Source organism: Doryrhamphus excisus, chromosome 2 (genome assembly GCF_030265055.1).
Source record: "Doryrhamphus excisus isolate RoL2022-K1 chromosome 2, RoL_Dexc_1.0, whole genome shotgun sequence".
Classification (NCBI taxonomy): Eukaryota; Metazoa; Chordata; class Actinopteri; order Syngnathiformes; family Syngnathidae; genus Doryrhamphus; species Doryrhamphus excisus.
Window position 1 is genome coordinate 27,727,628 of NC_080467.1, and position 26,638 is coordinate 27,754,265.

Genomic DNA, 26,638 nt, shown 5'->3' on the forward strand with positions numbered 1-26,638 from the left:
GTCCATTGTGAGCGAATTTCCGATATATCTGAGGTTTACTGTACTCCAATTAAAAAATATTCCATTCATAAATAAAGCAACCTATTACAGGAAATGTACCTATCACGGTTGGGTCTGGAACCAATGAATAAATGAGGGATTACTGGATCACATGTATTATTACTAGAGTAGTACTAACAATACTAGTACACCCACCTCCTCGTGGTACCTCCTTTCCTCCTCCGCCACCTCCCTTTGAGCTTTCTCCCACTCCTCCTTCAGCTTCGCCTGCTCCCGCTGGTACTTCTCCTGTTGTCACGGAAACACAAACACAAATCGTCACTGAACAGGAAAACTAAGGAAAATGATTCAACTAATAAATAAATGTCTTTAACCAAAGTTCTATGATGAAGAAAATGCAAAATGTACTCGGGTGAAATGTAAAGAAAAAGATAAAGGCAGCAGGCAAAAGCTGAACATGCAAACACATTTCCATTTTTAAACAAAGACCACAATGCTCAGAGGGTTAATGTCATATTTATCATATTTATTATTGTGTACTGTGCTGCTTCTAATAATTTGCTGTACGGTCATGTCTCTTAACTATAAAAACTGAGCATAATAGTCTTGGACAGGAGTTGCACAGGAAGTTGATGACAACACATTCAGAGAGAGGAGACACGAACAATAGCGGGGCAAATCACGACAACGATGCGCCACACATCCGTCCATCCCGGCACATCATCAATGATGGCGGTCCTGCGACAGAGAGGAGGTAGCTGTTCTCACTGCCGACGTGAGATGCGCCTCCCTGCTGGCTGAGGAGGACAGAGATAGATAAGGGGATCTGGGAGGCAGCAAACAGCAGCATCACCCACAGGGTTATTCTGCACAAGGCCGCCCTCTGGTGGTCATAGCGAGGAATGGACTTATGTTAAGCTGAATCAAGCTTTGGCAGCAGCAATGGTTAGTCATTTGTTAAAATTGTCACTATTTTATTTATTAATTTTTTTTTAAAAATCAAAAAATTGTACGTTTTTAAAGTCATAAATCTGATTATTTTAACTTTTAAATGGAAGCAGTTGCATTATTAAATAAAATAAAATTAAAATTGAAATAAAAATTTGGGAGTTAAACAATTTCCAATTTCATTCTTTTAAATGTTCATGGTTTAAAACTCCACACAGAGATGCCCAAGTGGGGAATCGAACCAAGCAATTATAATGTAATAATGTTGGGAATAGTTAAGTGCGTGTTTTCTTGTGTTGAAACTGAGATGTAAATGGAAAAATGGCACAAAAAAAACAGTATCCTTAACTTGGGGGGGGGTCGCCTTTGCGGTGCTGGTGGTGGTGGTGGGGGGGCGGCTTTTCTCCTTAAGGGGAAGCGTCATGCGCCATGCTCTGCCTTACTTAAACTATCCGTGTACCTGCAGCATACGCTCCTGCTCTTGCTGCCACCTTTCCTGACGCTTACGCTCCTCGTCCGGGTCCCAGGACCAGCGGTCAGCCCGCCGGGCCTGAGGTGACACCGGGATTGACACCTGATAGGATTCCCGACACATGCACACATGCCATGCACACACACAAACACACACATACACACACATCATCCAACCAGGAAGCCAAAAGACAAACAGACACATCCAGCACAGGAAAACGGAGGGAAGAGAGGAGACTGAGATAGTTGGTCTACCACAACAGCACTACTCCAATGCTAGCCAATCCACTCCTACTAAAAAGAAGACAGAAGGGGAGATGTGAGCAACAATCATAAAGGGAGGGGGCGGGATCAAAGACGCTTTCTGCTGCGTCCTCATCAGGCCTCGGGGATGACAAGCCGGATGAGAAGCAGGGAAAAAGCATCTTCATACACTTTGGAAGTGAAGGTAAAATTGCACTCACGTTGCTGCTGAGGTCCTTCTCCCCCTTTTCTGCCGAGTATAAGAACATAAGAACATAAGACGTGAGATACACCATAACGCAAACAAGAACCATCACTCTTACCTGCAAAGAACTCCCAGCGTAAATTTGGGTTGCTGCTTGTCAAAGGAGACTGGAGAGTGTTTGTAAAGCCTATAAAGGAAACAATATTCCATTTACTTCAACTAAATCCATGAAGAAGGTAACAGCAGCTAATGTAGTATTACTGGCCTGCTGTTGTACTCGCAGCAGATAAAGATGCTACTTCCTCTTTCTTCAGGTGGCTCCTCTCCAGGTGACTGTGCATGCTCGTCTGCAGGTGTGACAGCGTTATTAGTAGGATCTGGACAGTGGATCACCACATATTCACGATTCAGCGTTCAATAACCCTCATATTTAGGCTTTTGGAAATCAAAACTGCACGGCGGTCGAGTGGTTAGCGTGCAGACCTCACAGTTAGAAGACCTGAGTTCAATCCCATCCTCGGGGATCTCTGTGTTGAGTTTGCATGTTCTCCCCGTGCATGCGTGGGTTTTCTCCGGGTACTCCGGTTTCCTCCCACATTCCAAAAACATGCTAGGTTAATTAGCGACTCCAAATTGTCCATAGGTATGAATGTGAGTGTGAATGGTTGTTTGTCTATATGTGTCCTGTGATTGGCTGGCCACCAGTCCAGCGTGTACCCCGCTTCTCGCCCGAAGACAGCTGGGATAGGCTCCAGCACCCCCTCGTGAGGATAAGTGGTAGAAAATGAATGAATGAATGAATAAATCACCATAGTGCTTTCAATCACCATAATTGGGCCACCATAATTTTGTAGAAAATCGATTCTGTTTACCCAAAATCCGGCTTCAGCGAGATGAGTTTGGTGGTATCAAACTTCCCTCGGTTCTGCGCCACCACGGGAAACTCGTGCATGACAAGTTTTGTACTCAGCTGCAACGTTGTTTTCGAACTTTAACTAAAAAAAAATATACACCCCTTGCTACATTGATGTTGCATTCAAGTGGGCTTTTTCCGGCAGTGTGTTGGAATTGACTGCTTGCTTTCCACATGGTATGGGATGGTGCTGCAGTAGGCAATGCTCACCTGTGAGGTTGTTGACTGCGTGCCAAAACCCGATTGGTCCCCGATAGAGATGCTTTGACACGATGGCACCACTTCCTGTTTGGCCTCTGCACAAATTTTTAGGGTATCATGGCAGAAATGTCACACTAAGTCGTCTACGCAGTTTAGATCTTAGATATAATATTATAGAAGCCTGCGATTTAGACCTGCAGGTGTTTGATGGCGTTCTTCCTCCCACTTTTCCTCCACTGGGGCAGCTGCTGACTGGCTTCCACTTTTCCCAAAGCTTCCCTCTGGCTTCTGCAATTCCTACAAGGGCAGAGAAGCGCATGTAAATTATTAAATATTGCATGAAAAATCAATAAATCATTCACGTTTAGCTGCTGCTGCAGTGGTGAAGAGGCTCCTGAAGGAGCTGATTTACTGAGCAACCACAACATTACATAGAGAGTCTACATTTAGACTGTGCGGGTGGACTTAATGGTATGGTCCGTTCATGCATTTGACCAACATGGCAAAGTTTCAACAATTAAATGATAATTAAATATTAGATTATAATTATGACATCATATGGATGGATCCAACAACATTATGAATAGCTCTCCAATGGACTGTGCGGGGGTGAGCAAATCAAGCGTCCCTTCTTTTCTTCATCCCGCCTGTGATGCTAACGGCCTGTTGTAACTTCCCCAAGTTCACTTGTAAACAAATGTTCACTTTTCCAGAGACATTTTGCGTGCTAGTTGTAGCAAAAATGCTCGGAGCGTGTGCCTGAATACAGTACACCTAACTGGGCTGTGCCAAGTGGCTCCCCTGCTCTACACTCCGGTTCCCGACCTCCGTAGCGGCACACCGGTTGCTTGAAGCATGCGCCCGAATGTAGCGCACATGGCTGGGCCACAGCAGTTGGTTCCCTCCGCTCCATGATATTTGATTAGGACAAATCAACAAGCACAGTTGGTCAAATCCAAATTTGCATCCTTCTTACCTCCAGGTGTACACAAACTACAAATAAATCAAATTATCTGTATCATATCAAAAGTTATGGATATCACTTTGAAAAAAGTCCATCTCTAATATCTATTCACCGCTGGCAGTGAAGTGGGTCGGCTCGGCGGCCTCGAGTGCCGAGTGACCTTGTCATACTGGACGTCCCGAAGAGAGACGTCAGCGTCGGACGACGACTTGGCACAGGCATGTGTGGACGCTGGGCTCCCAGTGGAGGCGCTGCTGCTGCCGTGGGCGGGCGAGGGAGCATCGCAGGTCTTGGGCTTGTCTGTTTTCAGGGAGGACGGTAGGAAGACCGGAGAGGATTCCCTTCCCGGGCTCTCGGGCGTGATGGGAGCATCGGGATCCCCTTCCGTGTTGCCGTTGACCCGGAGCAAACCATCAGGCTGCGTAGGAAGAACACGTTGAGACAAGGCCATGCTAGGCTGTACACTAATCTCTTTTGTGGCTTCTCTTAATTCTTATTATATTTTTTTTACTATGGTCTATTATTAGTAACAAATATGCAAATTAGATCAAGTTGTTTGCATGGTTTGCCAAAATTAAGCATAAATATGGCTAAATGTAAAAAAAATACAGATATAAGACATTCAGAAGATGCATTCAAAGACAATGTAGTATTTTATACTGGTCACTAGGTGTCAGTATTGTTACATTGATGAGACAACAGCCACTGCAGGAAGTACTCACAGGAAGTGAACAAATGTTAACATGCAAGTCTATATTTTGTCTTATGTTCTGTTATTTTATGTCTAGAGGGCTCTAATGATGTTAAAAAGTATATTTAGAAGGTTTTAGTTTTCTTGTTAAATTATATTTTTAGAATATGCCCTTGCTGTACACAAAAGGGAGAAAACGGTCCAGTAGGTGGTGCTAATATGCCAAAACGTACTGGCCTTTGGTTCACACCCAAACACAAAGTCGAGTGGAAAACGGCGAGGTGTTTTGTGCATGAAAAAAAAAAAAGACCACAAGTGAGCAAGCACTTGGGTGACGGAGGCAAGGAAACACTAGCTTGAAAAAGGAGGCAATCAACAAATAGACTAACTTCTGTTACCTTGGTGGAGGTAATAAGAAATACAACTAAAACCCACTCATGACCTAATTTGTGCTGATTACAGGCCACGCCTCCCGGTGTGCCGTCGGCTATTCATGGCGCCCTCAGCACCAAGCGGGCCCCGGTGACAAAGCCGCACTAATATATGTGTGAGGAGCTCCTGGGGAGCGCTAACTTAAGACATGCCGGCGGAGCAGCGTGAATGGCGCTTCTCAGTGGGCGCCCTCTGTACCTTCCACCTTCTCATGCGTCTCCGAGCAGCCTGTGTGGGCCCTCTTTGTGCGCAAGGGAGCCCACTCCATGTGGAGAGGGTCCTTCTCCTCGGCTTCTTAAGTCAATAGGGAACACAAGGCTCCATTCAAAGCTGGACTCGGCTCGGACTCCTGACAAGACATTCCAGGGAAGCACTGGGCTCCTTTTAGCCTGGTGGCCTCGCTTCCGAGCTCGGAGAAACATCTCTTCTATGTACGCTTCCATTTTTTTTCCACAGGGAAAGCTCACAGAGAAGCGTTTGCTCCTCACTGTGGATGTGGAGTGGAATCTGATGTCAAGGAATGAGGAACTGGGGGTCTTGATATATGACTCACCTTGCTGGACCAGGGTTCCGGCGTGGAGGGCCAGGACTGGAAGTAAGGCTTGGGGCTCAGCAAAGGCACTGGCTTGGGCGGCAGCGCCCGATTGGACGGTGGCTCAGATGAGCGTGCGCGGATCTGCGGCCGGTGGGGCGTGTCTCTGGGGAACTCGTCGACCCGTGCCTCCAGCATAGACATGAACCTAGGGGCCGGGGCGGACTGCTGCCTCAGATACTTCATAGGGCCGTTGGGGTCCGTGTCCGAGGGGGTGGTCGGTGACGGCGAGAGGGAGATGGGTAAGCAAGCGATGGACGGGTCAGCCGAGATGCTGCGGTCCAGGAGCTTGGGCAGTTGAAGGCGCTCCAGCACGGCCTCGCTGATGGAGAAGCGCTGGGCGTAGCGCTGGAGGATGAAGGACGCCTCCTCCGGGGTTCTGGCTCTCCTGTAAGCTGCCCGCAGCTCCTCCTCACGACGTTCCCTGCGAGGAAGAGGAGTCGAGTTGGAAAACTACAGTACTCTTATGTCCCAGACACAAATATTCTCTGGCAAGTTTGACGTACTTGTCTTCTACAATCTCTCTGTAGGTCTTGATGCTTCTCCTCCTGTGGGAGATGCAGGTGTCTCCGGACATGAGCTGCTCCATCAGCTTCCTCTCCTCCTCCTTTTTGATCAGGTCCTGGGAGATGCTCCGCCTCCGACTTTTCCAGCGGGCCAGGTCCTGCCAACAGAATGCTGTGCATGTTGAAAAATGCCAACTACTATTGTGTACCATGGAGGGTCCCCACTACAAGGGTCCCCGCTACTACTATTATGTACCATGGAGGGTCCCCACTACTACTATTATGTACCATGGAGGGTCCCCACTACTACTATTATGTACCATGGAGGGTCCCCACTACTACTATTATGTACCATGGAGGGTCCCCACTACTACTATTATGTACCATGGAGGGTCCCCGCTACTACTATTATGTACCATGGAGGGTACCCCATTACTACTATTATGTACCATGGAGGGTCCTCCACTACTACTATTATGTACCATGGAGTGTACCCCATTACTACTATTATGTACCATGGAGGGTCCCCACTACTAGGGTCCCCACTACTACTATTATGTACCACGGAGGGTCCCCCACTACTACTATTACGTACCATGGAGGGTCCCCACTACTACTATTACATACCATGAAGAGTCCCCGCTACTACTACTATTATGTACCATGGAGGGTCCCCACTACTACTATTACGTACCATGGAGGGTCCCCATACTACTATTACATACCATGAAGAGTCCCCGCTACTACTACTATTATGTACCATGGAGGGTCCCCGCTACTACGACTATTATGTACCATGGAGGGTCCCCGCTACTACGACTATTATGTACCATGGAGGGTCCCCGCTACTACTACTATTATGTACCATGGAGGGTCCCCGCTACTACGACTATTATGTACCATGAAGAGTCCCCGCTACTACTACTATTATGTACCATGGAGGGTCCCCGCTACTACGACTATTATGTACCATGGAGGGTCCCCGCTACTACTACTATTATGTACCATGGAGGGTCCCCCCTACTACTATTATGTACCATGGAGGGTCCCCGCTACTACTATTATGTACCATGGAGGGTCCCCACTACTACTATTATGTACAATGGAGGGTCCCCACTACTACTACTACTACTACTATTATGTACCATGGAGGGTCCCCGCTACTACTATTATGTACCATGGAGGGTCCCCGCTACTACTATTATGTACCATGCAGGGTCCCCGCTACTACTATTATGTACCATGCAGGGTCCCCGCTACTACTATTATGTACCATGCAGGGTCCCCGCTACTACTATTATGTACCATGGAGGGTCCCCGCTACTACTATTATGTACCATGGAGGGTCCCCGCTACTACTATTATGTACCATGGAGGGTCCCCGCTACTACTATTATGTACCATGGAGGGTCCCCGCTACTACTATTATGTACCATGGAGGGTCCCCACTACTACTATTATGTACCATGGAGGGTCCCCACTACTACTACTACTACTACTACTACTATGTACCATGGAGGGTCCCCACCTACTGGCACAAGCTGTGAATGAATGAATATATGAAGGAAAGGATAACCAATGAATGATACAATGATACCCACGTCTTGCCAGTGACTGTCCTCTTCCTTCATCCTGTTGTACTGATTATGCATCAGCTCGTGGCGCGCTTGACTGTGCGGCTGCAGGACGGCGTCCTCCTCGGCACGCATGTCAATCATACTCACACTCCTGCAGGGCACAGCAGGAGGGGAGGGGAGGGAGAGACACAGACAAAAAAAATCAATGAAGTGCTTTTTATGACATATTTATCCCAGATTAGTTTTATCCAAAGGAAGGCACGACTACTTGTTTATGTTCCTAGTCAGGAGACACAATGTAATACTGTAGGAATACAGTACAACGTAGTGGTATTTATTATTATTACACCATTATTCATTCATTCTACAGGACAATAAGGGAAACTAAACAAACTACACAATATACGATATGCAGTAGCCTTAATTCAGGGGTGTCCAAAGTGCAGTCCGGGGTCCGGCCCATTTGAGGCCCGCAGCGCATTCTAAAAATATCATTCAATGAGAAATTCCATTTAAAAATCAGTAATTTTACAAGAATTAAAGTCCAAATATTTAGACAAATTAAATGTTGTAATGTAACAAGGCAAAGTTGTAACAACATCGTAGCATTACGATGAAAAATTATTTCATTTTAGTGGCATAAAGTTGAAATATGCTACATAAAAAGTCATAATAGTATGAGAAACAAAACAAAATATAGTATTATTATGGGAAAAATTTAATTGGAGAAAAGTTATATTATGAGAAAATGAAAGGATATTACAGAATATTATTTACAAAGATTATTTTAGAGGAAAGTGAAGTATTCATAAAACAAAAAAGGGCAAAAATGGGGCAACAAAAAGGCCAAGAGGTAAGTCGATACTAATTATAGGCTTTTCCACATTTAGCACAAAGCTGAGATACAGTTTTTTTCTTGTAGTACAGTATATACTGTAGAAGTACTGTGCATACGCACCCTTCCAATTGTCAGTATGTGGCCTTCAGTGTTTGGACACCCCTGCTTTTGTGACATACCGAGTACCTCTGACACAGATCCATGAAGTTTGTTTCATGTGGTAACATCTGCTTCATTATTGTCGCTGGGAGTGCTTCTGGCTTCCCAGCATGCTTTGCGGCACTTGTTGAGTAAAACGTTGCTAAAGTTAGGAATTTAGAGTTAAGATAGAAATGTATTCTCCTCCAATGCTTGTAGTAGGAGCCTTGTGACTGAATACTTGATGCACTCAGCCCCCCAAATTAGATTGAATGAGAACCCCTGGAATTAATATTTTGGAATGATCCTTTTCCACTTCCCTAAAAATACACAGCATTTGAAAGAAAAATTCAAATGTCCCATCCTTGCCAAAACCACAGTACTGCACTGATATAATCACACGTTTCTACTCAGGCAGCCGACAAGGACACTCTACTTGGACGCATTATTTTCATAAAAGAGTTGGCAGATGTTCCCACATGGTAAGCGGATGACATTCGGTGCACTGCAGCACAGGCCCTGCAGCAGTGGCGATGGGACGACTTACTGTGGGTCACCTGACACACTGTCAGGACGCGGCGAGCATGGAGAGACACACACACACAATCACAAAGACATGAACACAAGCACTAAGGCACGTTACTGTGGATTATTGCGAGTGACGGTGGTACACGGTGGTACACGGTGGTACACGGTGGTACACGGTGGTACACAGTGGTATTAGATGAGGATGATGCATGCCAGATTTAAGGCTTTATGATGATGCTTGTAATAATCACAAGAGGGCAGCCTTATCCACACCCAGCCACAGCAGACAAGATGTTTTGACTGCAGCGCCCCCCCACCCCACCAACCAGAATGATAAATCTCAGCAGAAAGATTATTATTATTTGAATTTCCGACGACATGTAACGGTATAACGTGCGTCTCCAATTACGCTCTTCAGTCTCTTTCATGAGGCTGCCTCCAAAGGGTGTGAGATAAAGAGTGGCCTGCAGTCGATCGCCACAAGAGAGAAGCTAAATTTAGAGAGGGAGGGGGGTGGGGGGTGGGGGGGGGGGGGTTCGCTGAAGCAAGACCAGATAGAAGTAGAAGATGGCTATTTGAAGAAAGACTGCGCTCTGTGATTAAGTGCGGGGCCCGTTCACGTTGACATCGTTCCAGATGCATGCATGAGTGTGACAGGTGACGCACTCGTGTGACACTCGTGGGAAAGTGGCGTCCTCAAAACTGCCCGCCAGTCTCTCAATGGGGTCGTAGAAACAGATTTAGCACCAACAAGTGTGCGTTAGTACGCTTGTGTTGACACCACAAGAGAAAATGAGATGTTCTTGTAAAAAGTGGAAAGAACCGCAGTGGTAAAACCAACATAAGGTTGCGTTCAGGTGCTGATTGTGCATATGGAAATAAGAAAAGATACATGCAGATGGATCCGGGTGCTTCCTTGAGCAACGTGCTTGCAAGATGAGTTAGGGGGGGCGCCTCACGTTGCTGGAAAATCTCGATCCGAGAAAGTGTCGTTGTGAGCACTCCCTTTCCGTCGGCCAGTGATGGCAGCAGACACAGGAAGAAGGGGGCATGGGAAGCCGATGCCTCCGGTTGGGGTCAGGGGTGTGCCCGCGATTAAACGAGTGACGGCATCTCCCGCTGGCGAAGCGGCCTCCTCAGGAAGACTGCACCCGCATGTGTCGACGGGACTTGTTACCCGGTGAGAGAGTTCCTCCGAGCATGAGCGAGATGAAGAACTGCGGAGAGCAGAGCAAACTTAAACACCTCCGGAGGTGTTGTTTGTCGGACGGCGATGAACCTCTAACACGATTGCCGGTGAGGCAGAAAGTGTGCAGCTGTCAGATCACGGTCAGCGAAGGAAGCGGTGCTCATTTCCTGACATCCTGAGGGAGGGTCCCGTGTCCTCGTTCCTGAACTCTATCCGAGACAAGGTCTGACTTGTGCTGGTCCATGCCTGTTTTTGCTAGGATTACTTGCCACAGCCAAGGGAGGCTATGTTTACGGTCAATGCTGTTTGCCTGCGGAAGCAGGATTATGGAAAAAGGACCCAGGATGAATGGCGTGGGGGCCCGGGGACAAGAATCCACTGCATTGTGGTGCAAATTCAAATAAAAAGGCGTGGAATCTACAATCTATAAGTAACACAACATTTAACCTGCAAGACATGCTGGGTCTGGTTGAGGGAGTGTACGTGTGGGCTTCCCAGCATGCCTTAGTATAGGTGTAAGTGTCTATTTCCACACATGCAGTCTGTGTGGTAAAGTTACATGATGTGTTTCACATGGCCCATGGCTAGGATGGGGCACATTGGGGCATATTTAAAATCATAATTTAACAGGAAAAAGTTACATTATTATGGGAATAAAGTCAAAATATTATGAGGGAAAATAATGATAAAAATAGTATAATATATAAATAATGAAAAATTCTATTATATTAATTAATAATTAAATAATATCATATTATAATAATTGGACAGTCTTATTATAATAATAATTAAAAATAAGTTAAAAATATATCATAATATAAAATAATAATAATAAATATATAATAATTTTATAATAATAAAATATATATAAAAAGTTTAAAAAATAAGTAAATTTGAATAACAGTACAAAAAAAGTCTAAATCCGGACATGATCCAAGAATCCACTGTATACAAGTCACATGCAGATTATTATGATTATTATTATCATCATTATATATTATATTTAAATAAAAATATTATATAATATAAATAATGAAACATTAAATTATATTAATAATTAAATAATATATTATTATAATAATTGGACAGTCTTATTAATAATAATGATTAAAAATATATAATATAAAATAATAATATAAATATATAATAATTTTATAATAAAATATATATAAAAATAAGTAAAAAAAATTTGAATAACAGTACAAAAAAAGTCTAAATCCGGACATGATCCAAGAATCCACTGTATACAAGTCACCTGCAGATTATTATTATCATCATTATATATTATATTTATATAACAATATATATATATATAAAATATTATATATTAGAGTGTTTTTTTCAATCTCCAAGCACATGTATCTCAAGGGAAGGTAATCAATTTGGCCACAAAGTACATGTACACTTTAAAATATGCTAATAGACAAATTCCCTGCCAAAACATTTCTCGTCTTGGAAAGGCTTTAGTATGAAACAAAAAAATGAAATCTCGTGCAACATGCCCGAGGGTGAATATTTCATGAATATTTGACAAGGTGCACGTACCGCAGAGGCCTTTCTCCTCCTACTGGCGAGGTGGCCGTACTCCAGCTCTTGCGATCGCCCTCCTCCATGTCGCTCTTCTTCTTCCGCAGAGGCAGCGGCACATACCCGCTCTGGTTGCACTTGTTGGGCAGGTACTGGTTGAAGGGCATGGCGGTCCGCAGCTCGCTCACGGAGGTCCGCCGGGCCAGCATGTCATCCTTGTGGATGTCGGGGGTCTTCCTGTGGGGTGGGCCGTCCGACTCGGAGTCGCTGCCGCGGCCTGTTGGGTGCAGGAGAGATATGAGTTGCCTTCTAAGAGGAGAGATCAAATTGCGTAATCGTAGGCCGCCATGTTGCAGCAGACCTCCGTATCTGGGATTCCCCTCATGCATTCCAATATACACAGGTGAAGGAAAGCATAATTATAGTGGCGGGTGACTTTGTTTTGCACACTAAAAATATCTGCAGTGCATGACATCACTTAATAACATACAAAGCCACCCTTTTATCAGCATATAAAATCATCACCGTGTCTGTTTGTTACACACATAAATGACATTATAACATGCATCTCCTCAAAGAATATGATTATGATGCCGTGGTCGCATCCGATGTTTAATATGCGAGTCGACGACACCTGGATTGGCGGCGGAGTGGCTCAAGGACTTTTCCCTGCCCGCAAAATTCTTCCCCCCCCTTGAGATGAGGTTACATAATAATCCTCAAGGTAAACACGGAGCAGAGACGTGATGAGGACGTCGTGTTTACCATTCCTGTGGCGTGCGCTCACTGCGGCCTTCCATTTAGCTGGGTATTTAGCGCTGCGTGCTTGAATGCGCTCGAACGCCAGGTCATAGATACCTGCTTCAACGGATCCCTCTGCAAGATGTTCAGCACATGTACTGCTTTTCTTTGAATGTATGTGACGTACGGTATAGGAATCTAACACGCAACCACAAATAACCCTGTTTCCAGCAGACAACTCATTGTCCAGTTCAGCTGTTAAGGCAACACATGTTTTTTGACTTCTCATACCATTAATTACAACTATATTCATTTTGTTTGCTATGCATGCGCAGGGTGTACCCCGCCTCTCGCCCGAAGACAGCTGGGATAAGCTCCAGCACCCCCTGCAACCCTCGTGAGGATAAGCGGTAGAAAATGAATGAATGAATGAATAATGGCATGTGCTTCCAACATGGATGAGGGGGAGTCCACACATATGGGAACGCTGAAAGGTTCGGGGGCGTTTTCTTGGGTCAGAACCACAAGGCACCATGGTGAAACATCTGCCATGGGATATTATGGATGGTGGTTACTGGATATGAAGACAACAGCAGGAAAAGGAACACGGAAAAATAGATGGCACCGTGGGTAATAATCATTTACTCCAGATTAGCTGACTTCATTTTCTAAACAAAACAAAAAAAAAGTGGTCTTTCCCAAAGAAACAAGTCCCCCAAAACACAAAGCGGGTCGTTTACCAACACTGTATCGACTGTCCATACTTGGCGCGGGCAGAGGCGTGTTGCCGAGATAGAATTTCGTTCCCAGATTGAATTAAACTCTTCTGTCTGTCCTCTAATTGCTGTCGGGGCGAGGTCGGTTTACAGAGCCCGATTGTCCCGAAGCTTTGTCAAAAAAGGTCAGGACAGGGGCAGAACCTGGTCTGAGCGAGGACTCCTGCCCGGGCACCGTCACGCTTGTTGCTGACTCCTGGGTCCGTGTCAACTTTGGACTAAGGTGGGAATGGTGAGGACGCAGGAACACACCCGGATTTCCAACATTGTGGATACAGGAGTGATGGCTGCACACCAAAATAGATCTATGAACAGGATCCACGTGGTCTAACATGTTTGTACGTTGTCTCCTGACTTTCTGATGCAATCCTTGGCCAGTTGAAGAACACAGCAGACGGTATCAAACCCAGTCAAGTAACCACGTCCTTTTTTTTTGCCGTTTTTCATCATCATCATCGATGTTCAAAGCATTCCAGGAGTGACTGCTTCCATCCAGAAGCTTTTCCAACCTGGCTCTTCATTTAACATTTGGATTGCATGTGGGCACGCACAACAGAAGGCGTTTGGCAGTGTGTTGGTGGAGTTATGGGGGCACAAGAATGCAGGCACATTCTCTCATTTATCTACACTATATGATGCAGGGGTGTCCAAAGTGAGTCCCGGGTCTGTTTGTGGCCGACTGTTTTTTTATTGGCCCGCAGCATATTCTAGAAATTCATTAATTCATTAATTTTCTACTGCTTTTTCCTCACGAGGGTCGCGGGGGTGCTGGAGCCTATCCCAGCTGTCTTCGGATGAGAGGTGGGGTACACCCTGGACTGGTGGCTAGCCAATCACATGCTTTTTGGAATGTGGGAGGAAACCGGAGTACCCGGAGAAAACCCACGCATGCACGGGGAGAACATGCAAACTCCACACAGAGATGGCCGAGGGTGGAATTGAACCCTGGTCTCCTAGCTGTGAGGTCTGCGCGCTAACCACTCGATCGCTGTTCTAAAAATACTCATTCATTTTCTACCGCTTTATCCTCAAGAGGGTTGTGGGGGGTGCTGGAGCCTATCCCAGTTGTCTTCGGGCGAGAGGCGGGGTACACCCTGGACTGGTGGACAGCCAATCACAGGGCACATATAGACAAACAACCATTCACACTCACATTCATACCTATGGACAATTTGGAGTCGCTAATTAACCTAGCATGTTTTTGGAATGTGGGAGGAAACCGGAGTACCCGGAGAAAACCCACGCATGCACGGGGAGAACATGCAAACTCCACACAGAGGTGGCCGAGGGTGGAATTGAACCCTGGTCTCCTAGCTGTGAGGTCTGAGCGCTAACCACTTGTGCGCCGTGCAGCCCCACTCTAAAAATATCATAAAAAAAATTATTAACCGCAAAAATGGAAAAAAGTCAAAATATTAAGATAAAAAAAGTTGTAATGTCATCCTAATAACGTCAAAATAATATGAGGAAAAAAATCCTTTAAAAAGTTTGGACACCCCTGGTATAGTAAGAATTAGACAGGAACATGGGACTACTTATGCTAATTTCTCACTTTGTTTCATAGCCAAAAGCCAAAGCTGCAAGTTTCTGTTGTCATCACATCTCAGTCGGATTGAACTGTTCCTAAATAAAACCAACAAGTGCTCAACTCAAGTGACTTCATGGCTCTCTCGAGTCCCATCGCTCCTCTCAATCAACACTTGAAGAAAAGAAACACCTGCAGCGCGAACAAAAGGTTCCAAAAAAAGGCAGAAACACTTGAAGTTTGGATGTCACGGGGCCGGGGCGGATTATCCCCCTGCTGATAGAGAGGTGCCAGGGAACGCTGCAACACGCAAGCCTCGACATGACGCACGTCTGATTCTTCTTGTTGACGTTTGTGCTGCACATGAAGATGCAGAAATGAAATAATTCATCCCTCTGTCGGGTGTTAGAGGTGGCAGAGTGGCTGAGTAGCTTTTTCATCCTTTAAACTACAGTAAACCTCGGATATATCGGACTCGGATATATTGGAAATTCGCTCACAACGGACAGATAAAAAAGAACCGATTTTTCTGTAATGCATTTCCAATAAAAATTCATTGCATAGATCGGATTTTTTACAACGGATTTCGCCTATTTCGGACAAAATCTCCAGTCCCGTTCCAATGCATTTCCATTAAATTTCCCTCGCATATATCGGATGGCCGCATCGTGGCGCTCCGATTCGCCGAATCGTGACAGGCCGCTATACGACGTCATTTGCAGCGTTTGCAGCGTTGCCTGCGCGTCCAGGTACATTGGAAACATAGTCAAGGAAGTGCCTTTTTATAACGGATAAAATCCGATTTACGCATATACCGGATATAAATCCGATATATGCGTAAAACGGACATTTTCCGGTATACGCATATAACGGATTCCGCTTATATCGGACAAAACCAGTGGGAACAATTGAATCCGATATATCCGAGGTTTACTGCATAACATTAGAGCGCTCTAGGCATGAAATAACACCCCACATTTACACATTTACACTCCTATTCCCCAATATAGTCGATTAAATAAGCAATTTGGGACATTTTATTAATAAGACTGCTTATGTATGTTGCTGTAAATGCGTTCCAGTCTTAGGGGAGTTGAGTCGGGGGCAGACTGGAAGTCAAAACCAGTGGGAACAATTGAATCCGATATATTCGAGGTTTACTGTAGTTGCCACAAAAACAACAAACTACTACTCAGTGAATGATGAAGTGAAGATCTTAAATCTGCATGGATAAAAAAAAGCCTTTAAAATGATTGAAAAGGCCTTTTAACTGTGACTGGGCGTCGCCTTGCAATAACACACAATGCTCAGCACAGGGCCTCACAACAGTAGCAAGGCTGTACAAACACAATGGGCCTCATTTTTCTCTGTGCGCCTATCAAAAAGTGCTTGCTTACTAAAATGACATCAATCAGAGCACAACAGTGCACCTTTATGGAGCTACACTATAGTGTTTGTATGTGTGTGTGTGTGTGTGTGTAGGTGTGCCCTCCTACCATCGCTGCTGCCGCGGGCCACCAGGACGTCCGGCGACGGGGTTTGTTGCGAGCGTGAGCCGAAGGAGTCCAGGCTGTCAAAGGAGTCCTCGCGGCCGTGGCGTGGCGGGGAAAGAGAGTCGCTGCGTTCGGAGTCCCAGCAGTCGATGTAGCCGCTGTCCCGGATGCTGCGTTGGGGGCTCTCTGCCACCTCCGCCTCCTTGATGTCAACACACGTCAAGACGCCGTCAATCACACTTGCAATGCATTCATATCACATGTAAAAAGACTGAAACGTTTACCTGGCCAAGCATACTTTGAGGAATATTTCTATCTCCTGATATTTATAAACATCCTCTTCTATTCAAAGCATCTCTGCTCTAACTTTCTCTGCTCCTCATCCACATGCGATCACGCTCCCTAGACTGGCTCCTCCCTCCCACTGTTTATGCTTGAAAAATATCTGAGCTGCTAATGGAAGGTGGGGAAAGGCCTTTCCTGTCTAGCAAAAAAAAAAAAAAAAGGCGTCTCGTTTCCTTTTGTTGTGCAACAACAATTCTGTGATTTGTCTTTGACGTGTTGCACGTTCAAGTAGACACAATAACACCTTATTAAAGTTGCTGATACCTTTCGCATCTGTGACAGCAGGCCTTCAAACTCCCTCAGGTCCAACGTGGGCCCGTTGTAGGAGGTGCAGCCGTTGGCAGCCCGACCCAGCCAGTAAATGGTGATTAGAACCTGCACACATGGCGACAAAGGGGCTGCACATTACTGCCGCAGATGCTCCGTGCTTTTGTGTGTGTTATCATTGCTAAGTAAAGCATCTGCAGTGTTTACAATAAAGGACATGGACAATCCCATTCAGAAACACCAGCGTAATTTCAAATAGCACCTGTAGAGAGTTGTGATAAAGGGGCCACGTCTGTGCTTTAATATTGTCACTTATTGTCACTTGTGTGGCCAAAAGAGGTCAGTTATGAGAATACCAGCAAATTTAGCCAAAACGTAGCCAAAAAGTGTTAGCAAACCTAGCATAACGAGGATCAACAAATGCAGCTACAGCTGCAGCTACAGCTAGAAGAATATCAGCAAATGTAGCCAAAACGTAGCCAAAATCAGCAAACCTAACATAACGAGTATCAACAAATGCAGCTACAGCTAGAAGAATATCAGCAAATGTAGCTAAAACGTAGCCAAAAGAGTGTCAGCAAACATAGCCCAAAAAGTATCAGCACACATATTTAGAAGAATACCAGCAAATGTAGCCAAAACGTAGCCGAAAGTCAGCAAACCTAGCATAACGAGGATCAACAAATGCAGCTACAGCGAGAAGAATATCAGCAAATGTAGCCAAAACGTAGCCAAAATCAGCAAACCTAGCATAACGAGTATCAACAAATGCAGCTACAGCTAGAAGAATATCAGCAAATGTAGCTAAAACGTAGCCAAAAGAGTGTCAGCAAACATAGCCCAAAAAGTATCAGCACACATATTTAGAATAATATCAGCAAATGTAGCCAAAAGTCAGCCAACCTAGCATGACGAGTATCAACAAATGCAGCTACAGCTGGAAGAATATCAGCAAATATAGCTAAAACGTAGCCAAAAGAGTGTCAGCAAACATAGCTCAAAAAGTATCAGCACACATATTTGGAAGAATATCAGCAAAAGTAGCCAAAACATTTGCCAAAAGTCAGCAAACCTAGCATGCCGAGTATCAACAAATGCAGCTACAGCTAAAAGAATATCAGAAACCACATATAGTTGGTGGGTAGACAAATTATTTTTTTCAGATTAAAATGAACAAAGCATTATTAGAGCCCTGTAGACATGACAAAACACGACTATAGTCACATTTATACTCTTTTTATTTACAACATATTGCGCAACTGCAGGGTATTGAGACGCATGCTAACTCGCTAACTAGAGAGCTAGCGACCTAAACGGTAGCCTTCAAGTTATTTCCTTTAAACTTAAATAGCCAAAAACTTACCACTTCCACACGGATAGGGAGGATAAATATTGACAGTTATTTAACCTTTAACATGAACATGAATCAAACGTAATCATTTTTTCTGGGCACATGATTCCATACAGCATCTATATCAAACTTGCGCGGGCCGCACTAACATTAAACTTTCGTATCAAGGCGGGGGCCTCAAACTAGTGTCCTGCGGGCCACATTTGGCCCGTGGGCCACGTGTTTGAGACCCCTGAGTAAAGTCTGCCAAAGTACAAAATGAATAAACGGTTTCCTTCCACTATTCCACTAAACAGCCCGATGCCGGATTAAAGGAAGGCCTTTCACTTTTTGCAACACAAAGCAACCCAAGGTGGTTTCCTCCCGTGTTTACTGTGGCTGCCTGCACAAACATGACAAGGCCCAGACATTATTCGCCCAGGAAAGCTCCCCTCTTCACTGTGACAAGCTCCAAGACCCGAATTGGTTAACACGATTGAGCAAGCCATTCATCATATCCACTGACCATGTGTGGAAGCAGAACACAATGCACACAGCAACAGTGACTGAGCTTCCTAGAGTTAAAAATGCAAAATGGATAAAAATCCCGAATGGGCGATGACACAAAGCTGCGGCTTCAGCACTGTCAGCAAAGATGCCGGCTATATTGGACTACCTACGTGTCAACACCCCGCTCCGCTGGGATGGCTTCCATCGCAGAGCCCAGTGTGGATTAATGAGCTTATTTCACTCACGCACACGACAATGAATGCTGACCACATTCGGAGAAACGGCAACATGCATGACTGACTCATCCCAGGAAGCCATCATTATAATACAATACTGATTCATGCACTTGCAGTCAAACAGCACTCTTTGTACGGCTCGGTTTTAGTATGATTCAGTTTTCTGCACAGATTTGAGTCAACATCACAGTCTTTGAACTACACTGTAAACCAGAATGTTCAAAGTACTTAAATAAATTAAGTTATGCATACTCAAAGTTCTTAAAAAGGTTTTAATAACTTAATTATGTCAAGTTCATTTAACATGTTGTTCCATTTTGAGTACTTTTAACTAATATGTTTTGATTAAATTGAACTATGGCTATATTAAGTAAGATTAACTTAAATACATAGTTTACATACAACTTAAGACACTGTAAATCCGAATAATGAATTAGTATAAGTATAGTTAACTTAAAATTTTCTTAAAAGTTCTACTTGCCAGTTGCATTATCTGTCTTTTCAGTTTATTTAACGTGTCATTTTTGATTAATATGAACTTTTTGCAGATTTGTGTAACCTACTTAAAATAATGAACTCCTAGTTAATTCAAAAGTAAAAAAGAATCTATTAAACATGAATAAATCAAACCAAGAATCAAGAATCAATTAGGTTACACATGCACGCCTTCTTCCTATGGAAAGAGTTGAAATGAGAAATGAGAAATGAAAATGAAAGAATGCAGAATGCACGGCAGAGAGAATGAAAAAAAAAAAGCTATTTCTCTTTTCACCCCCAAATTTAAAAAAAGTATATCTAATATCAACTCCAAATATTAAAGCTCTGTTATACTCAAATGTTTGACTTTATGAACCACTTTTATTGAGTTCTACTAACATATTCTGGTTTACGGTGTATAGTGCACGTTTTATCGATTAGCTAGCTAGCTAAATAACCCGCCATAGGGCCAAAAAAAGTTACAGGTGCCAGGATGTGTGAGAGGTGTCCAATGGCAGATCACATATACACAAACAATCATTCACACTCACATTCATACCTATGGACGATTAGGAGAAGGTGTCCACATGTTTATGAAAATTCATGTGTAGCACTAAAAGCGGTAAAATCAGCACAGGTCTCCTTGAAATGCATAAGAAGAAGAAAAAAACATGCAGATATCAGAGCAGCAACTGGAAGTGGGCCAGGAGCTGCGTGGTTTCTGCGGCTTCAGTGCTATTTTGACAGACAAGTAGTATAAACAAACAGGTTGATGTGTATCGTTGTACTGGTTTTGTCTCATCGGTGTCAGCGGGTGTCTCACGCTATTATGACACACACATACACCCACCCCAGTGATATCTCTTAATGCCACTGAATCCATATATACTGCAGTAGAACAGCACGTGCTGGCTGAGTGTGGGTGTATTGTGGAGGATCTGCTGCCAGATCGTCCCTGTGTGTATCCCATTGAGCTTGCCATATATACGCCGGTACTGCACATTGGGGGGGGGGGAGAGTGATTCGAGGAGGATCGAGGGGTCACTTACATTCTTGAGCTTTCGGCTGCAGTCGCCCCCCCTGCGGATAATCACACAAAGAGGGGAAAACAGTGAGAAACTTCACATTCAACGTATTACATAAGAAGAGTTGAAAGTCTGAAAATGCACACCCGCCCACATGAACCTACAATAGAAGAATTGAAGAAACATCATGTTCTGTTCATCTTCTTGAGTGTGATAACTACCCAAACAGCATCATGGATCCCACCTGCTGTTCCTATGACAGCTCAGTCATAGTACACTGATTATACTGCTTTAAACGTATGCATTTATTTATACTATACGTCTCGGTTGTGAACTTCCCATAACCAAGCAGAAGCATGATTGCATTATTAGTCGTATACGTTATATTAATATTCAGTGTAACCACTATCCGTTCTTCACAAAGACCCCAACACAAGGATGCTTTGTTTGACTGGTTTGTTAGACACATTGTTGGGCCGTATGATAACAAAGACAGTGTACAAAAAAAGACATATTTGCTGCAATAAAAACTGAGATTCCACCGTACGCCTATAGAATGTACAATAAGCTCACTGATTTGTCATAATCTGATATAGACACACTCAACGGGGGCCCAAGAAGCACCCAAAAACGGCATAAAATGGCTGTGTTTGAATTTTGTGATTTTTTACAAAAAACGTGAGGGGTTAGTTAGTATGTGGTTATTTTTTTTGCTTTGATTTTCAACTTGCTGCTAATGCACTTTTCTGGTAAAAAAAAACAGAGGAAACCTCACACACACTCAACAGGGGCCCAAAAAGCACCCAAAAACGGCATAAAATGCCAGTGTTTGAATTTTGTGATTTTTGACAAAAAACCTAAGGGGTTAGTATGTTGTTTTTTTCATTTTTTTCCAACTTGCTTCTAATGCACTTTTCTGGTCAAAAAAACAGGGAAAACCTCACACACACTCAACAGGGGCCCCAGAAGCATCCAAAAACGGCATAAAATGCCAGTGTTTGAATTTTGTGATTTTTGACAAAAAACGTAAGGGGTTAGTATGTCGTTTTTTTCAGTTTTTTTCAACTTGCTTCAAATGCACTTTTCTGGTAAAAAAACAGAGGAAACCTCACACACACTAAAAAGGGGCCCCAGAAGCACCCAAAAACGGCATAAAATGCCAGTGTTTGAATTTTGTGATTTTTGACAAAAAACGTACGCCTATAGAATGTGCAGGGAAAACAATAAGATCATTAATTTGTCATAATCTGATATAGACACACTCAAAAGGGGCCCCAGAAGCACCTAAAAATGGCATAAAATGTCAGATTTTGAGGGCAGTGATTGACAAAAAACGTAAGGGGTTAGTATGTCGTTTTTTTCAGTTTTTTTCAACTTGCTTCAAATGCACTTTTCTGGTCAAAAAAACAGAGGAAACCTCACACACACTCAACAGGGGCCCAAGAAGCACCCAAAAACCGCATAAAATGCCAGTGTTTGAATTTTGTGATTTCTGACAAAAAACATACGCCTATAGAATGTGCAGGGAAAACAATAAGCTCACTAATTTGTCATAATCTGATATAGACACACTCAAAAGGGGCCCCAGAAGCACCTAAAAATGGCATAAAATGTCAGATTTTGAGGGCAGTGATTGACAAAAAACGTAAGGGGTTAGTATGTCGTTTTTTTCAGTTTTTTTCAACTTGCTTCAAATGCACTTTTCTGGTCAAAAAAACAGAGGAAACCTCACACACACTCAACAGGGGCCCAAGAAGCACCCAAAAAACGCATAAAATGCCAGTGTTTGAATTTTGTGATTTCTGACAAAAAACATACGCCTATAGAATGTGCAGGGAAAACAATAAGCTCACTAATTTGTCATAATCTGATATAGACACACTCAAAAGGGGCCCCAGAAGCACCCAAAAACGGCATAAAATGCCAGATTTTGAGGGCGGTGATTTTTGCCAAAAAACGTAAGGGGTTAGTATGTCGTTTTTTTTTAGTTTTTTTCAACCTGCTTCTAATGTACTTTTTCTGGTCAAAAAACCAGGGGAAACCTCACACTCAAAAGGGGCCCCAGAAGCACCCAAAAACGGCATAAAATGCCAGTGTTTGACAATAAGCTCACTAATTTGTCATAATCTGATATAGAAGCCTCACAGCATCTTGGTTTGATGCTCCATTTCAATAAAGCCCAACCAACAGCAACATTAGCAGGGGATCAATCATCTTATAACAATCCACTGTATTGAATGAGGGTATAGGGTATAGGGGATGTGGTTTCACGCTCTGGATCCCAATCCTCAATCTGAGAAGTAGACTTTTGTTAGGAATTTTCTTTGATAAATCAGGCAGAGGAAACTTATCACTACAATCTCAACAAACAGCGTCCCTCAGCCAGCAAACACACAAAAACATGGCGTCTTCCGAGCAGGACAACCATTGCATAAGCAGAGGAAATAGCAGCACAACAATGACATCAATGTCCTATTCTTTTTGACAAACATCAGGTGATATCAGGGATTCTAATCTTACACAGCGTGTGATTAAAGCTGAGCTGAAACAAAAAAGCCAGTGTTGACGTTAGTGTACAAAAGGCAGAAGGAACTCGTGTCAGTGTCACCAAAGAATTCCATGTCTTGACAGAACAAGTCAGGTCGCTCTTCTGATGGGTTCCTCTTTAAGATCCCGTTGTGAAAGACACCTTGCCGGCGGGCGCGATGACAACACGCATGCACATATGCATCTGCTAACGTTTGGATGAGTTACCAAGCAACGCGGTCAGGAGGAGACTAGCTGTCAGCCATTGTTTTTCCATCCATGACAGGTTTGCACAATATTCCATTTAAGGGTCGGCAACCTGTGGCTCCGGAGCTCCATGTGGCTCTTCAGCCTCTTTGTTGTGACTTCCTTGGCAATGCTACAATATTTTTTTAACACCAGAGTGTGGAAAATATACATATTTTGAATGAGTCTTTTTAATGCATCCTGACTTATTTGATGTTGTAGATCACGCACCCGGCGCCTGCAACAGACGCCTCCGTCAATTAATTGGAGGGGTATTAATTGGAGTTCCTGTACAATTTCCTGGGGGACTTGGCCATGACATAACCCTGTGGATCAGTAATGCAGATCTTTGAGACTCACTTGGCAGTGGGCCGTATGGAGGTATCCTGGAGGTCTCCGGGGTCGAATAGCTGGGAACCCTTCAGTCCCAACTCCTCACATCCACGCAGAAACACACTAAGGTTGTCCTGCACAGTACACACACACACACAATGGGACAAAAAGGAGTCAATGTGAGCATGCTCAGTAAGTAAGATACATACTGAAGAAATAAAAGCAAGGTTACTTCCAGACTTATCTCCTACAAACATGAAATTCAGGATACCTGCTGGACGGAAACCCGACACCAGCTGGTTTTGTGTACCCGTCCAATCAGACGACTTCCAATTCCCCTCCTTGAATTCCCATCAAACACTTTTCCTCCTTCACCTGCTGCTTCTCCAGCGACACCAAGTCTTCTCCGCCTTTCACACCCTGTGTCCACCGTCTCCTTCTCGCTCCCTCAACTTCCTGTCTACGTTTAAATCTTTACAGGTCGCAATCTGAGCCGTGTTCTCCCTCCCGCTCCCAGGTTCTCGCTCTCTTTTGTTTCCTGCTTTCTGTCATTCAAAGCCCTCCGCACGCTCTCTCTCTCTCTCTCTCCATCACGGGGTGTCACCGTTTCCTCTCTCCACCCTCGTTTCTTGCAGACCCAAACACAAATACAATAAGATTATACCGTATTTATTATTTCATTCAAGTATCAAAGTCCAATTTCAATCCTTTAGTACAGGGGTCGGGAACCTTTTTGGCTAAGAGAGCCATGAAGGCCAGATATTTTAAAATGTGTATCTGTGAGAGCCATATACATTTTTTTAAACATTGAATGCAATAAAATGTGTGCATTTTTATGCAAGACCAACAGTTTTATATATAATGGGCTCTAATTGTATAGACCAGGCACACTACCCCACGCTAATGGGGTGTGGCCAGCACACTTTCGTGAGCAGCGCAGTGTCTAATAATAAATCAAATACTTGTTGCCATTAATACAACTTCTGCTGCTGCATGGTTTTGCACCATACTCCGTACATGTATTTCTTTCTTTTGGCCATCTTCGTCAGAAGGCTTGGTTCTGCAGCTTTAGCTAGGTGACTATTTGACTAAAGGAGGAAAGTTTATATTTACATGTTGACATCTAAATGACCGAGACTACCGCATTACCCAGTAATAATCGAGTTTTGGTGTTTGACCTGGAAAATATCATCAGGAAAGATAGATATGGTCGGCCGTATTGCAGTAGAAAATAGATGGACGGATTAAAATGCATAAGAAAGTTGTTGATTTTGAATATTATTTTCAACAGTCATTTCTGTCATGGTTTACTTTAAAATGCTAGCAAAAATACATTTTTATTGTGGTAAGAAATGCTTGAGAGCCAGATACAGTCATCAAAAGAGCCCTACCTGGCTCCCGAGCCATAGGTTCCCTACCTGTGCTTTAGTAGTATGTACGCATTAGCTGGTGTATAAATGATCCTGATTGGATGTAAACAAACCCTGCGACATTCTTACGGTTACGGTGCTTTTATTTGGAGCAAAAAGTGACCACTTCCGGTACTGGTAAGGCAACACCACCCACACATTAACACCCGCATCATTTTCATAACCATATACTGGATATTTTCCGCTCTCCCAGCTGGCGCTGCAAATTTGTAGGCCAGCGCCACAGGAAACTGGGCGTCGAATGCAAAGCCGTGACTGACAGCTGAGTTGAGCTCAGTTGATTCATGTGTATTGATCAATTCTTAATTGTTTATGAAGTTTTGTTATGTCAATTTCCTGTTGGTAATAAAGGTTCCATGACAGCAAGAGTCTGGGGCCTTGGTGGATGGCCTTGGTCGACTGATTTTCGAGAGTTTTCTGGAGTTCTTCTTAATCATCTAAAGGACGACCACTAGCAGAGAAAGGGGTATTTGCCCCGGTATGCTTACACACCGTAAAACGAGCGACTTGTTAACGGCGGCCGAGCTGCCAGAGCGCTGAGGTAGCCGTTGTAATTACAAAACAGCCCCAATTCCTCAGAGGCTCATTTTCCCATTAGTCCCAAACAGGAAGAGGAAGGGGGAGTAGCCCGGGTTTTATTATGACGGGCCAGATAACAGCAGAACTCTTGTTTGTTTGTTTCTCACCTCTCTAATTACAGCCAGCTGGAGAAAAAAAAAACACGGGAAGTTTAATATTATAATAAAGTTCTATTATTTCTATTCTTTAAAACATGAACCCAACAAGAAAGAATAACATATTTCCTTCAGGTGTATTCCATTGAGTATTGATGTTGTCCCAGCGACAAATTAGAAATGTTCAGAAGTCAAACAGTAAATGTTGAGTAGTGAAATGACGTTTCAGCAAAATGGAGTGTAACAGGATAATTACTTGTTATTGTTGCGGTGGGAACCATGCCTGTGGGGAACGTGGCTGGGTGTTTACCTCACTTCCAAACATGGGAAGGCTCATTGACGGCTATTAGTGACGCCATGATGGTTGTGCCCAACCCAAATTTGTTTATGTTTATCTATGGTGTCATGCAATGATGCAAATATCCGGTGCCCCTAATGTTCGGCTATTATTCACCTGCACCTCTATTACATTCTCACCTTACTGAACATTGCTGGATGTTCAATGAAGCCAATCTTGTGACTAGATGTTAACCATGTTAGTGGTGTACTCCCCTTTAAGTGATATGATGGCGTTACAAATGTTGCACTAACATTTTGATCATATACTGCCAGAAAAACTTCCTTCTGCTGTATATCATCTACATGGCTGATAAACAACTCACCAGGCCAGCGATGGGTGTCGGAAGTCTGTTGATTTTCTTCACCGAGCCGGGTTTAATGGAGCTCAATAACCTGGCAAAA

At 43.8% G+C, this 26,638-nt stretch overlaps 1 protein-coding gene across 5 annotated transcripts in view; it reads right to left on the minus strand.

The window, feature by feature from the left end:
- limch1b (LIM and calponin homology domains 1b) overlaps nt 1–26,638 on the minus strand; it is a 49,029-nt gene that overhangs the window by 4,875 nt on the left and 17,516 nt on the right. For 2 of the 5 annotated variants that reach the window (XM_058061142.1, XM_058061131.1), the window contains exons 3-19: nt 26,560–26,629; nt 23,821–23,927; nt 20,713–20,743; nt 17,108–17,218; nt 16,502–16,700; nt 11,982–12,240; nt 7,768–7,894; nt 6,167–6,324; nt 5,622–6,084; nt 4,058–4,363; nt 3,176–3,278; nt 2,991–3,076; nt 2,133–2,214; nt 1,986–2,054; nt 1,884–1,912; nt 1,409–1,522; nt 196–288 (exon numbers count right to left, since the gene is read on the minus strand). In XM_058061142.1, coding sequence (XP_057917125.1) covers nt 196–288; nt 1,409–1,522; nt 1,884–1,912; nt 1,986–2,054; nt 2,133–2,214; nt 2,991–3,076; nt 3,176–3,278; nt 4,058–4,363; nt 5,622–6,084; nt 6,167–6,324; nt 7,768–7,894; nt 11,982–12,240; nt 16,502–16,700; nt 17,108–17,218; nt 20,713–20,743; nt 23,821–23,927; nt 26,560–26,629 — 2,407 coding nt within the window. Of the gene's footprint in view, nt 1–195; nt 289–1,408; nt 1,523–1,883; nt 1,913–1,985; nt 2,055–2,132; nt 2,215–2,990; nt 3,077–3,175; nt 3,279–4,057; nt 4,364–5,621; nt 6,085–6,166; nt 6,325–7,767; nt 7,895–11,981; nt 12,241–16,501; nt 16,701–16,782; nt 16,951–17,107; nt 17,219–20,712; nt 20,744–23,820; nt 23,928–24,064; nt 24,470–26,559; nt 26,630–26,638 lie in introns of those variants that run through there. The other 3 variants (XM_058061166.1, XM_058061147.1, XM_058061158.1) reach the window with 3 other exon arrangements.